Below are 15,085 nucleotides of genomic sequence, written 5' to 3'. Positions count from 1 at the left end.
CTTTAAATTTTTGACTTGTTGTGGCTCCCTTAAGAGCTTCTGTGTACCCCACATTAGTTTCCCCTTCTCATGTTAGTCTCAGTTTTGTGATGCTCAATAATTCCTTATCAGACCAACCTTCCATCGGAGCCAGATTTTCAAGGTCTCCCACAAAGGCCTGCACATTAAACTTGCGACTAACAAATCTACACTCTGTTGTGATGATCATGATTCTACCAACTCTCACAGAAGTGTATCATCCGCTTTTAATTGTGCTACCTTTTCTAACAATATGAACACTGTTTCTGGCTCTGACACACCTTATGTCTCTGGTACTATCAAAGTTTTGTCCTTGACAGCATTCATTTTGGGAACTAGCATACACAAGACAAGAAAACAAAATACATTAACTTAATTCTTATGTCTAATGATGAGCCAGCTTGACTCCTGGCATTGCCCCAAATGATTACATGTATAGCATTTTACTGGGGCTGATTTCGTACATGGCACTGAGTGTCTCTCAAGGTTGCACTGTGCACATCCAACAAGTGGTAACCAATCGTGACTTTCATTACCTCTGAAACTAGACAAATCCATTGGTTCTCTATTTGCAACCATAGGCTGTAGGTTCAGACGTTGCTGTAAGAAGACAATAACAGTTTTCTAGCACCAACGTTAAATGATCCTTAGATTAGTGAAATGAGATGTCAGGATGGCATTAGATTTGTTCAGTTAATTTCATTACTCTGATCCTCGTCCGTACTACATCAGGAACAGATCGGTGGAGGCGTCCAATTGCCTCTCATGCAAAACAATAGACATCCGGGATTGGTGACAATTCAAAGAGCGGGGTTGTACATGACATCACTCAAATGCCACTACCAGGGACATCTCTGCAACCGTGATAACAGTGCAGCGGTGCAGCTGGCAATGGCCATGAACCTCCTCCAGCAAGCAGGCAGCTCCCTTATGACTTACAACAGGCTGCCCTGTCCCATGGTCAAACAGCGGACTCCATACTGCAGTCTGGGATGTCACGCCGGGTGTCACAGGCTCATGGTGTAGGCTGTGACACTGAGATGAGAATCATTTAGTACATAAATGGCCGAATACGTACACACGTCAGACTGTGTTTGTTTAGGGCTTAAGGCACATACTCTAAACACTTCCATGGCAGCAAGAAAGGAAAGGCTTGCATCCTTCTGCTAGCTTACTGCAGCATCAGCAGTTGCTGTGCTGTGCCCAGCTAGCTCCACTACGCAAGACTAGTCAGCTGTGTTTCGCTTTGCAACACACAACACTCATGCCCACCTGCGGCTGGCAACACTAGTCAACTATGTTTTGCTTTGCAACACACAACACTCATGCCCACCTGCAGCTGGCTCTGTTGCATCTGACTTCCACATAGTTTTTGGCCGAATACAGTTGATACACTACACAGTTGACAAATCTTCCATCTCACAATTTTTGATTGTATGAGACGTGTAATGCAACAATTTGATTGTATAACAGGCAGGTAATAGTCTTTCACTGATCAGGTGATTCTAGACAGCATCAAGTATAATGTGAAACATGGAAAAGTGTGTTTATTGTACAAAAGTACCTTCCGCCGCGGAAGTCGAACACGCGCCAGAACAAATGGACGTGGTCAACCCATAGGGGGCTCTGCCTCCGTGGCAGCTATTCTGCGCAGCGGCTCTCGCGCAGCGAGGGTGCCACCGCTACACCACGTGCAGACAGCGGCCAATAGCCGCTCCCTCCGGTTTCGTATATAGGGACCCGCTCTGTCCTAGTCCAGTCAGTCTGGTATTCGCTCTGGATTTAGTTTCTATCTCGGCGGTACTGCGTTCTGGTTGTTGCTCGTTGTTGACATTTGCCTGGCTCTGGTTCTGAGTGGATTTACCATTGGTGTTTGGTGTTGTGGTTTCCACAAGCCTCTCTTCCTTGTTGTGTCGGTCATAGTCGGTTGTTGTCAGTTGTCGTTGGTCTGTCGCCCGACTCGTCCTGTGTTTACCCGGTGGTGCGTGCTCCACCGCCGGTGGCTTCCCCGCCTGGCGGCTCCGACCCACAGCCCAAGGCGTTCCTGCAGTTGGTTTTGGTTACTACAGTAAGTAATCTTGTTTTTCAAGTCCAATGATATGCAAGCTACAGGATTCTCACATGAAAGATAACATCTCCAAAGTGGCCACGACACCAACTTCCATGGAATAGTTACAAAGTTTCCAGAATGAAGTTTCACTTTGCAGTGGAATTCACTGATTCCAATATTCCTGGCAGATTAAAACTGTTAATTACAAAGCAGGTTTTAGGAAGCCGCTATTCTAATCAGCCTTTAAGATCAAATCAGTATCAGTCGTACATATTCCATATGTGAGAGAATGGGGAAATATTGTTTAAGAATTTGAGTGAGGATCATGTGAAAACTGTGGCATGTGAAGAATAAATTATCCAAGGTGTGTGGAGTATGGACACACAAGATGAAAATGGAATCAATGTGGTGTAGAAATTGAATTGTTACAAGATGCAAACATATCTAGAACAAATTTTTATCTTATGTTATTACCACTGTACTTAAAAAGCTTGCATTACTTAATGAGAGCTGTTGCATATGACAAAGAAATTGCATAACAATGAATAATACAACTTAAAAATTAATGTATGAGAGTATATGAACAAAATTGTGACTAAATGGTGAGCCAGATAAGTTTATTTTGATGCTCAAGTTAGCGCACCTCGTAGGATAATATATTCCATGTGCATCATACTTCACATATGAAATATTACTAAATTTTAAGTAAAAGTAGTTTTATTTTTCTAGCAGGAAAGTCGGACTGTGCCAATGGAAGTTGAGGCTCAGCATTTTGAGGGACCTGACCGGAAAAGGAAAGTGGAAGAGCTCTTTGGTGATATTGATGACATTGAGGATGATGATTTGTGCAGCACTTTGAATCGTAGTTACATGTTTTTTATAGTATACTTACCTTTTCACTTACATCTTTTAAAATGTATTTTGGAACTGATTTGTGCGTTTTTGTTTCTCAATTTTCAGTTAAGAAAACTAAGCAGACTGAATTAAGTAATTCTGAGGAAATGATTATAGAAAAGATAACAGCTGGTAGACAAAAAGCCCAAAATGAACGTAAGACTTGCAAAATTTTAGGTAGCACTCAGAAAAGTTTATGGTGAGTATTTCAGTGCTGGATGATACTGAAATGCTGAATATTTGTTTCACATCATAATTTCTTTTGCATTTTGGGGATTATTGTTTTGTATAAATGCGGACGGTTTGTTGTAGTTCAGATGAAGTGAAACAGCCTTCAATATCAAGAAGTGTTCCAAGATGGGCATTTATAACTGTAACTACAAGTGATTCAGATCGTTTCTATATTCGACTGAAGTCTGAAGATGCTTATAGTAAGGAGGTAAGCATTTAAGTGAAGTCCAACAATTACCATATCTGATTAGTTTGTTTGTCGTACTAAATGCTGATTGGAAAAAGAGCAAATGGTTCACGAGACACTCATTATTTTACAAATACATCATTAGTAAATACTACATGTGGTATATTATTATTTCTTGAATGTGGAAAGTCTCTGGAACTTTTAGTACAATGCATATAGCTCTTGTTCTTTCATTATCATTAATTTTGACATGTAAATGATAAATGAGCAATGGTATATAAAAAGTATTATCGAAGTCTAACTTAGAAAGCAACAGCTCTTTGAAATTAGCTGTTTTCTTGCAAATTTAATATGTTTATTTTAGCCTATGCAAGCACAAACAGAATGTATCAGTTTAGGAATAGTTAACTGTTAATATTTGGAGAAAATTTGTTTCCTACCACAGATTTTACCTAAACCCATTTTACTTCATGATGGGATCATTTTTAAAACAATGAATGAACTAATCAGTGCAGTAGAATAGTTTCTGCATGTTTATGGTCTGCTTGATGAAGAATGTCCTGCCCCTTCCACTCTCCCCCCTACTTTGCCATTATTAATCCATCCCTCTTCCTCTCTCTGGTTCCCAATCCTTCCTTTCAAACCACTCACCTTTCTTAAACTAAAACAACCACTCTTTCTGCACATCTCATTATAATGTTTTAATGCCAGACCTGATATTGTTGAAGAAACAACTACTGTAGTACACCAGTATTTGTGGTTCACATATATTCATTGTGTGCCAACGCCTCTATGAACATTTAAATTCAGTTGATTCCTCAATGGGTAATTGTTCTGTTTCTGACATAGAATAATTTGTTGATTTGCTGTACAAATATTGAGGTCTAATATGATTCACATCCTTTACAGATAGAGAGCATTGGTTGCAAAGGGCGAACTATAGGACTTCTCTCTGTGTCATTTGAGACAGTTAGGGAGCAGGCACGTCTTTATGTAAGTAATAAGTAAGCATGTTGTAAAATGATGCTGTAATTTCACATTAGTTTCCTATGCAACAATATCACTTCATTTATTGAAATTCAGTTAGCTGGTGTAGAAGTATTGTTATGAAATTCTTCTTGAAAGATAATACCAAATCAGTAATGCTATTAGATGCATTAAATCACTTCAAGACAATAATAGAATGGTGTAGCAATTAAAGCACTGTTTATTGCCTATTGTCTAGGATGCTAGACTGAATGACATAGAGATTTAAAATACTATTATTTTAGGTTAATACATATTAGAATGCACTTGTATAATAAGAGTAAGATTTACTCTATCATCTATTTGATGCTTGTTATGTTGCCTTAGTACTGGTGTAACCTTCTTCACTCAGTCCTGTCGCAGATGTTATGGTTTGTATCAGAATGGTTGTAGTAAGAGGGTACTTGCACACCTAATTACCAGAAGCAACCAGTCCGATCAAAGTAGTACTCGTCGTAGCAATGTCCAACTTATCCCAGTGATTTCGAATATGTTCATTAGTGCAGTGTAGCAAAGCAGGAATGACTAGAATAGAATTACTTAGCTTTAGGCTATAAGAAGGGTAGATACTGTTCACAGAAAAATTAAGTAAACATTTGAAGAAAACAGAAGATGATGTATGAATAGCAAGAGCTCAGATGGCAAGTGTCATGCTCCTAATCATAATGTAGATAAGAATGAAATCGAAGTCGGAGCTCAAAAATATTAATCATTTGCTGTATCCCTATCATAATATTGTGGATCTTGCAAAATGATAAGAGTTGCAGCAGGAAAACAATATGTAAATACTTAGTTACTTACTTGATTAAATCAGATGTGCTGGAGACTGTTGGTTAGATTTAAATATTGTTTAAGTTTCCTGCAGTAGTTGTGAGATGAATCTTTCGATTTTTGTGTACATTCTCATCTGGTTGCGAGGTTTTAGCTTAGTGAAAAGTCTTGAAACAACTCATTTCCCTTTTTAAAGATCTTCATTTATTCACACAAACAAAGCTGAACTCAACAGCACCCTTACTGTCTGACTCACTCACTTCCTGCATTTGCAGAAGCTATCCCCTTTTAAAATTAATATGATTACAGTGATGGTTTTTTAATAAATTGTTTCCTTTTTTGATGACGAGTGTTTTCACATATAACATAATTCAACGCTTTTTCATATTTACTTTGGGTTTTCACACTCACCCACAAGAACCAGAATAACAATTAGTGTTTACATTTCTCAAATAAGCAACTTTCAAAATCACTGTCTCTTTATGAAGATCATATGAATTATGTAATGCTCAACACTCCAGTGTCTTGTATATCCATATCACTAATTCACCTGGTCAATTATTTCATCTATAGAATAATAACTGGAAGAATGGAATGGTAGAAACCAATCTGGGGGATATCACTTTGGTTTTCAGATAAATAGCTCAGAAAGTAGGTTGAAGGAAAGCAAATTGACATTTATAACATTTGTGTAGGAGAAAGCCTCTGATAGTATTGACTGGAGTACACATTTTGTCATTCCAAAGTGTCAGAGATAAAAGTCTGGAGGGACATATTGTACAGCTATACTATACAGAATTACCTCCTCCATGCAAATCAGAACTGATTCCAAAACATTGATTGAAAACCAACTCACATTCTTCTCACATCCTGAAAGCCATAGACCAAGGAAGTCAAGTGGATGCAGTACTTCTTGACTTCGGAAAAATGTTTTTGACTCAATACCACACCCATGCTTATTATTGGAAGTATGATCACATGTGGTATCAAATTAAGTTTTTGTTAGGGATGATGCAGCATTTCAGGAATAAATTTCGATATTTGAAATTGTAGTTCATCATCATCAGCAGCCAATTCAATCATTAGATGATGTGGCCTCTTCGAGTTGTGGATTCAGGTAGGCTTTCAGAAGTCTTCTCCAAGTGGGACGGTCTTGGGCAGTTCTCTGCCAGGTGTTACCAGCGATCTTCTTGAAGTCTTTGTCCCATCTGTCTGGTGGTCTTCCTCTAGGCCTCCGGTGCTCTCTCGGACTCCACTCCAGTACTAGCTTCGTCCATCTGTTGTCTTTTCTTCTTGCAACGTGGCCAGCCCACTGCCATTTCAAGGAACCTACTCTCTCTAAGATGTCATTAACCTTCGTCACAGACCGGATGTCATCTGCCCTTTTCCTGTCCTTTCTTGTATAGCCCAGCATTGATCTCTCCATGGCTCTCTGTGCTGTCCTAAGTTTCCCTTTTGTGAATGAGTTCAGTGTCCATGTCTCGCAGCCATACGTCATCACAGAAAGAATGCATTGATCAAATACTGCTTTCTTCAGATTTACTGGCATTTTTGATCTGAATACTTTTGAATTCTTCCCAAATGCTTGCCAGCCAAGCTTGATGCATCGATAGATTTCTGGCCTTATGTCTCCCTTCATATTTATAATCTGGCCAAGGTAGACATATTCACTGACCTCTTCTAGTAGACTGTCCTTGACTTTTGTAGTTAATCATTAAATATAAATATAGATAATGAAATCGATGCACATACTGTAAATACATATTAATGTCATCTACTCATGACAAATGAAAATTTGTGCGGGCTGGGACTAGAACCCAGATTTCCGCTTGTCGTGAGTGGTTGCCTTAAACATTTTGTTTATCCAAGTATGCCCACAGTGCTGTCAAAACCTCTATATGTCATGAAGTCACCATCCAAATATCTGCACCTTCATGAAACTAACCACAGGAAGACTGTAGTTATTTTTCTGTTGCCATGCATGATTATATCATTAATGGAAACAGCGTCTGTGTTTATGCAGCAACTGCGTTTGTGGCAATACAGTGTCGTCGGACATTTATGGTTGTCTGAAGGACATTGTGTTGTAATAAATGTAGTACTGCATAAACGTAAACATTGTTGCCATTAATTAAAAATATATATAAGGCAAAAAATTAAAACAATTGTCTATGACTGCCCATTGTCTTGATACTAAAAACCTACATAGGAATGATGATTTGTGCAGGTGTGGGTAAATGAACTGATAATCTGTGAGAAGATGATGACTCACAGAAGGCAGAAGTGCTGCACACAAACAAAAGATACAGAGCTTTGCTAGCTATTGGAATGAACTTTTTTCCAAGCTTGTAGGAGAAATGTGTACACACACATACACATGCAAGCACTCTTTTCTCCCTACATTGTGCTCAGTCAACTGCCAGCACTTTTCTGGCCCACAGTGATTGTACTGGGATGTGCCAGGGCTGCAGAATGAGTTGGGGTGAGGGCTGGAGAGAGTTGGGAGGCAGTGAGGGGGTTGGGGGGAAGCATCTAGTGGCTGGCTCATGAGAGAGAGGGGAGCCACCTGTGGGCTACCTGGAGATAGAGAGGGCAGCTGGGCACATGATTTCACAGACTAGGGCATGAGATAATAGCACACAACTATCTGACATTGGGGGGGGGGGGGGGGAGGTGGTTACTGGGACATGGGATGATGAGAACACACACACACACACACACACACACACACACACATAAAATTGAGTGGGGGTTGGGGAACAGTGAGTTACCTTAGTTCTAGGCCAGGGAGGTTACAGGAGCCAAGGATATGCTGTAAGGATAGCTTCCATCTGTACAGCTCAGAAAAGCTGGTGGTGCTGGGGAGGATCCAGATGGCACAGATTGTGAAGCAGCCATTGAAATCTCGCATGTTGACTCTCCTGCATCTTGTATCACTAGAAGGTCCACCTTGTTTTTGGCAACAGTTTGGTGGTGGCAATTCATTCTAGTTGACAGCTGGTTGGTTGTCATACCAATGTAAAACACTATGCAGTGGTTGCAGCAAAGCAGGTATATAACAAGGTTGCTTTCACAGGTGGCCCAGCCTCTGATGGCCTTGCCGCAATTGAACACTACTTCTTCCAATGCCCTGCAGATTCCAAACCCACCACTTCATTCCTTGTACACTCACCCAACTACATCCTGACCCATAACTGCTTCAAGGGAAGTTATGCAAACAAATTTGTGGCACAGCCATGGGCACCAGTATGGCACCCGTCTGTGCCAACCTCTTCATGGGCCAAGTAAAGGAACGTTCTTAGCTTCCCAAGATCCCAAACTCCTGGTCAGGTTTTGGTTTATTGCTAATATCTTTATATTCTGGACCCAAGGCCAGGACACCTTATCCTCATCTCTCCGCAACCGCAACGCCTTCTCTCCCATCCACCTCACCTGGTCCTCCTCCACCCATCGTACACCTTCGCAGATGTCAATCTCCTCCTCTCAGATGGCTGGCTCCATCCACGCACACCTCGGTCCACATCAAACCCTGCAGACCTAATTCACAAACAGATCTCATGTGGCACACACACACACACACACACACACACACACACACACACACACACACACACACCTGATCCTTATACATTCACCTCAAGAACCAACCACAAAGAAGCATCCCACATTGTCACTCAATACCCTCTGGGGACTGGAATGACTGAACTATGTCCTTTGTCAGGGCTTTGGTTATCTATTGGCATGCCCTTAAATGAGGAAAATGCTACCCTTGATGATAGTTCCATTCCCTCGCAAAGTGGTGTTCTGCCATCCACCCAACCTTCGCAACATCCTAGCCCATCCTCATGCCACTCTCACCCCCAATCCCCTGCTACAGGGATCATACTCTTGTGGAAAACAGATTCAAGACTTGCCCAATCCACCCACCCAGCACCACCTACTCCATTCCCAGGGCAGGTTTTCCATACCTCATCAGAGGCCGGACCACCCGTGAAAACAGCCATGTTACATACCAGCTCTGCTGCAAGCACAGCACAGTGCTTTACATCCTGGGTTTTAAGGGAGGGGGTAAGGAGTCATTCCAATCCCGGGAGTGGAAAGCCTTTACAAATGTCTGCTTGTGTCTCTGTATGTGTGGATGGATATGTGTGTGTGTGCGAGTGTATACCTGTCCTTTTTTCCCCCAAGGTAAGTCTTTCTGCTCCCGGGATTGGAATGACTCCTTACCCCCTCCCTTAAAACCCGTATCCTTTCGTCTTTCCCTCTCCTTTCCTCTTTCCCGATGTAGCAACAGTTGGTTGCGAAAGCTTGAATTTCGTGTGTATGTATGTGTTTGTTTGTGTGTCGGTCGACCTGCCAGCACTTTCGTTCGGTAAGTCACATCGAGCGGAAAGACTTACCTTAGGGGGAAAAAAGGACAGGTATACACTCGCACACACACACATATCCATCCGCACATACACAGACACCATATATATATATATATATATATATATATATATATATATATATATATATAAAGTGACACATTAAAATTTGTTGAAAATTTGTGCCTGGCTGGGATTCGAAACTGGATTTTCCGTTTTTCGCAAGTAGTCGGCATACAACATATGTTACCCAAGCACGCACCCCAGATCAACCCAAACAACCACATGTCACACACCTGTCTATTTCTCCTAATATATTAATAATGTACAGAAAGTTCTGGTTGAGATTTACGAATTATTTAGGAATAAAGGAGATGGTTCACTGAAAGGCAGAAGTGCTGTGTTGTCGATAAGTACACAAACAAAAGGTATAGAGCTTTGCTAGCCTCCTTTTTCAAGCTTATATATATATATATATATATATATATATATATATATATATATATATATATATAGAGAGAGAGAGAGAGAGAGAGAGAGAGAGAGAGAGAGAGAGAGAGAGAGAGAGATATATGAGGTGACTTACCGAACGAAAGCGCTGGCAGGTCGATAGACACACAAACATACACACAAAATTCAAGCTTTCGCAACAAACTGTTGCCTCATCAGGAAAGACGAAGGGGAGGGGAAGACGAAAGGAAGTGGGTTTTAAGGGAGAGGGTAAGGAGTCATTCCAATCCCGGGAGCGGAAAGACTTACCTTAGGGGGAAAAAAGGACAGGTATACACTCGCACACACGCACATATCCATCCACACATACAGACACAAGCATACATTTAAAGACCAAATATATATATATACACTCCTGGAAATTGAAATAAGAACACCGTGAATTCACTGCCCCAGGAAGGGGAAACTTTATTGACACATTCCTGGGGTCAGATACATCACATGATCACACTGACAGAACCACAGGCACATAGACACAGGCAACAGAGCATGCACAATGTCGGCACTAGTACAGTGTATATCCACCTTTCGCAGCAATGCAGGCTGCTATTCTCCCATGGAGACGATCGTAGAGATGCTGGATGTAGTCCTGTGGAACGGCTTGCCATGCCATTTCCACCTGGCGCCTCAGTTGGACCAGCGGTCGTGCTGGACGTGCAGACCGCGTGAGACGACGCTTCATCCAGTCCCAAACATGCTCAATGGGGGACAGATCCGGAGATCTTGCTGGCCAGGGTAGTTGACTTACACCTTCTAGAGCACGTTGGGTGGCACGGGATACATGCGGACGTGCATTGTCCTGTTGGAACAGCAAGTTCCCTTGCCGGTCTAGGAATGGTAGAACGATGGGTTCGATGACGGTTTGGATGTACCGTGCACTATTCAGTGTCCCCTCGACGATCACCAGTGGTGTACGGCCAGTGTAGGGGATCGCTCCCCACACCATGATGCCGGGTGTTGGCCCTGTGTGCCTCGGTCGTATGCAGTCCTGATTGTGGCGCTCACCTGCACGGCGCCAAACACGCATACGACCATCATTGGCACCAAGGCAGAAGCGACTCTCATCGCTGAAGACGACACGTCTCCATTCGTCCCTCCATTCACGCCTGTCGCGACACCACTGGAGGCGGGCTGCACAATGTTGGGGCGTGAGCGGAAGACGGCCTAACGGTGTGCGGGACCGTAGCCCAGCTTCATGGAGACGGTTGCGAATGGTCCTCGCCGATACCCCAGGAGCAACAGTGTCCCTAATTTGCTGGGAAGTGGCTGTGCGGTCCCCGACGGCACTGCGTAGGATCCTACGGTCTTGGCGTGCATCCGTGCGTCGCTGCGGTCTGGTCCCAGGTCGACGGGCACGTGCACCTTCCGCCGACCACTGGCGACAACATCGATGTACTGTGGAGACCTCACGCCCCACGTGTTGAGCAATTCGGCGGTACGTCCACCCCGCCTCCCGCATGCCCACTATACGCCCTCGCTCAAAGTCCGTCAACTGCACATACGGTTCACGTCCACGCTGTCGCGGCATGCTACCAGTGTTAAAGACTGCGATGGAGCTCCGCATGCCACGGAAAACTGGCTGACACTGACGGCGGCGGTGCACAAATGCTGCGCAGCTAGCGCCATTCGACGGCCAACACCGCGGTTCCTGGTGTGTCCGCTGTGCCGTGCGTGTGATGATTGCTTGTACAGCCCTCTCGCAGTGTCCGGAGCAAGTATGGTGGGTCTGACACACCGGTGTCAATGTGTTCTTTTTTCCATTTCCAGGAGTGTGTGTGTGTGTGTGTGTGTATATATATATATATAGAGGGAAACATTCCACGTAGGAAATATATATCTAAAAACAAAGATGATGTGACTTACCAAATGAAAGTGCTGGCAGGTCGACAGACACACAAACAAACACAAACATACACACAAAATTCAAGCTTTCGCAACAAACTGTTGCCTCATCAGGAAAGAGGGAAGGAGAGGGAAAGACGAAAGGAAGTGGGTTTTAAGGGAGAGGGTAAGGAGTCATTCCAATCCTGGGAGCGGAAAGACTTACCTTAGGGGGAAAAAAGGACGGGTATACACTCGCACACACACACATATCCATCCACACATATACAGACACAAGCAGACATATTTTGTCTGCTTGTGTCTGTATATGTGTGGATAGATATGTGTGTGTGTGCGAGTGTATATAAAATGGAGGGAAACATTCCACGTAGGAAAAATATATCTAAAAACAAAGATGATGTGACTTACCAAATGAAAGTGTTGGCAGGTTGACAGACACACAAACAAACACAAACATACCCACAAAATTCAAGCTTTCGCAACAAACTGTTGCCTCATCAGGAAAGAGGGAAGGAGAGGGAAAGACGAAAGGATGTTGGTTTTAAGGGAGAGGGTAAGGAGTCATTCCAATCCCGGGAGCGGAAAGACTTACCTTAGGGGGAAAAAAGGACGGGTATACACTCGACAGATGTGAAAATTACCGAACTATCAGCTTAATAAGTCACAGCTGCAAAATACTAACACGAATTCCTTACAGACGAATGGAAAAACTAGTAGAAGCCAACCTCGGGGAAGATCAGTTTGGATTCCGTAGAAACACTGGAACACGTGAGGCAATACTGACCTTACGACTTATCTTAGAAGAAAGATTAAGGAAAGGCAAACCTACGTTTCTAGCATTTGTAGACTTAGAGAAAGCTTTTGACAATGTTGACTGGAATACTCTCTTTCAAATTCTAAAGGTGGCAGGGGTAAAATACAGGGAGCGAAAGGCTATTTACAATTTGTACAGAAACCAGATGGCAGTTATAAGAGTCGAGGGACATGAAAGGGAAGCAGTGGTTGGGAAGGGAGTAAGACAGGGTTGTAGCCTCTCCCCGATGTTGTTCAATCTGTATATTGAGCAAGCAGTAAAGGAAACAAAAGAAAAATTCGGAGTAGGTATTAAAATTCATGGAGAAGAAATAAAAACTTTGAGGTTTGCCGATGACATTGTAAGTCTGTCAGAGACAGCAAAGGACTTGGAAGAGCAGTTGAATGGAATGGACAGTGTCTTGAAAGGAGGATATAAGATGAACATCAACAAAAGCAAAACAAGGATAATGGAATGTAGTCTCATTAAGTCGGGTGATGCTGAGGGAATTAGATTAGGAAATGAGGCACTTAAAGTAGTAAAGGAGTTTTGCTATTTGGGGAGCAAAATAACTGATGATGGTCGAAGTAGAGAGGATATAAAATGTAGGCTGGCAATGGCAAGGAAAGCGTTTCTGAAGAAGAGAAATTTGTTAACATCCAGTATTGATTTAAGTGTCAGGAAGTCATTTCTGAAAGTATTCGTATGGAGTGTAGCCATGTATGGAAGTGAAACATGGACGATAAATAGTTTGGACAAGAAGAGAATAGAAGCTTTCGAAATGTGGTGCTACAGAAGAATGCTGAAGATTAGATGGGTAGATCACATAACTAATGAGGAGGTATTGAATAGGATTGGGGAGAAGAGAAGTTTGTGGCACAACTTGACCAGAAGAAGGGATCGGTTGGTAGGACATGTTCTGAGGCATCAAGGGATCACCAATTTAGTATTGGAGGGCAGCGTGGAGGGTAAAAATCGTAGAGGGAGACCAAGAGATGAATACACTAAGCAGATTCAGAAGGATGTAGGTTGCAGTAGGTACTGGGAGATGAAAAAGCTTGCACAGGATAGAGTAGCATGGAGAGCTGCATCAAACCAGTCTCAGGACTGAAGACCACAACAACAACATACACTCGCACACACACACATATCCATCCACACAGGTCTGCTTGTGTTTGTATATGTGTGGATGGATATGTGTGTGTGTACGAGTGTATATCCGTCCTTTTTTCCCCCTAAGGTAAGTCTTTCCGCTCCCGGGATTGGAATGACTCCTTACCCTCTCCCTTAAAACCCACATCCTTTCGTCTTTCCCTCTCCTTCCCTCTTTCCTGATGAGGCAACATTTTGTTGCGAAAGCTTGAATTTTGTGTGTATGTTTGTGTGTCTGTCGACCTGCCAACACTTGTGAGCATATGCATGTTTCTCCTACAAGCTTGAAAAAGGAGGCTAGCAAAGATCTATACCTTTTGTTTGTGTACTTATCGACAACACAGCACTTCTGCCTTTCAGTGAACCATCTCCTTTATTCCTAAATAATTCGTAAATCTCAACCAGAACTTTCTGTACATTATTAATCTATTAGAAGAAATAGACAGGTGTGTGACATGTGGTTGTTTGGGTTGATCTGGGGTGCGTGCTTGGGTAACGTATGTGGTATGCCGACTACTTGCGATAAACGGAAAATCCAGTTTCGAATCCCAGGCAGGCACAAATTTTCAACAAATTTTAATGTGTTGCTTTATGTAGTGCATGCATACCTATTATAGTTAAGCTGAATTTCACTAATAAAATTCAATATTTGAAACTGTAGTTTCTCATCAAATATAAATATGTATAAGGTGAAGATGGGCCTGTGATGAAAATGACAATATTCTACAACTTCTCACTGTTTTGATTCTAAAAACCATCATGGGACTCACAAGTTGTGCAAGTCTGGGTGGTTAAATTAATAACCTATGAAAAGAAAATCACTGCATAACAGAATTAAGGGAACAGGTTTTTGAAACCCAATAATTCCCACCTATTGCAACACTTAAATTTGAAATTGGTCTCAAAATTGTATATAACCTTGCTCTGTGATAATGCAAAAGCATGGCACCCTGTGACATCACCCTTGTGCTTTGTGATGCTTCGAAGAGTAAGATGTCAATACACGAAGAAAAAAAAGGGCCACAGCTCTGAAGTTCATGTGATGTGGAAGGTGGGTTAGTGATGTCACATTGACACCAAGCTTCTCCACAATTCAGTCCAGTGCCACTATAGATTTGTCACATGATGGGAAGGTCCTCACAGCCCATCTTATCCAAATGTAATCCTCCTTACTTTTAACACCTCTCTGATGGAGGTTAGAACCACTATGCACAGCATTGAAATCGGGCAGTTTTCTTATGAGT

At 42.4% G+C, this 15,085-nt stretch overlaps 1 protein-coding gene across 2 annotated transcripts in view; it reads left to right on the top strand.

Moving 5' to 3' along the window:
- Positions 1-15,085, top strand: part of LOC124776232 (chromosome transmission fidelity protein 18 homolog) — a 490,396-nt gene that overhangs the window by 32,616 nt on the left and 442,695 nt on the right. The window contains exons 3-6 of one of the 2 annotated variants that reach the window (XM_047251092.1): positions 2,801-2,930; positions 3,029-3,161; positions 3,275-3,401; positions 4,290-4,373. In XM_047251092.1, coding sequence (XP_047107048.1) covers positions 2,801-2,930; positions 3,029-3,161; positions 3,275-3,401; positions 4,290-4,373 — 474 coding nt within the window. Of the gene's footprint in view, positions 1-2,797; positions 2,931-3,028; positions 3,162-3,274; positions 3,402-4,289; positions 4,374-15,085 lie in introns of both variants that reach the window. The other variant, XM_047251091.1, reaches the window with a different exon arrangement.

The sequence above is a fragment of the Schistocerca piceifrons genome, chromosome 2 (genome assembly GCF_021461385.2).
Source record: "Schistocerca piceifrons isolate TAMUIC-IGC-003096 chromosome 2, iqSchPice1.1, whole genome shotgun sequence".
In the NCBI taxonomy this organism is placed as follows: Eukaryota; Metazoa; Arthropoda; class Insecta; order Orthoptera; family Acrididae; genus Schistocerca; species Schistocerca piceifrons.
Note: the sequence above shows the minus strand (reverse complement) of the source record. Positions and strands in the feature narration are given on the sequence as shown.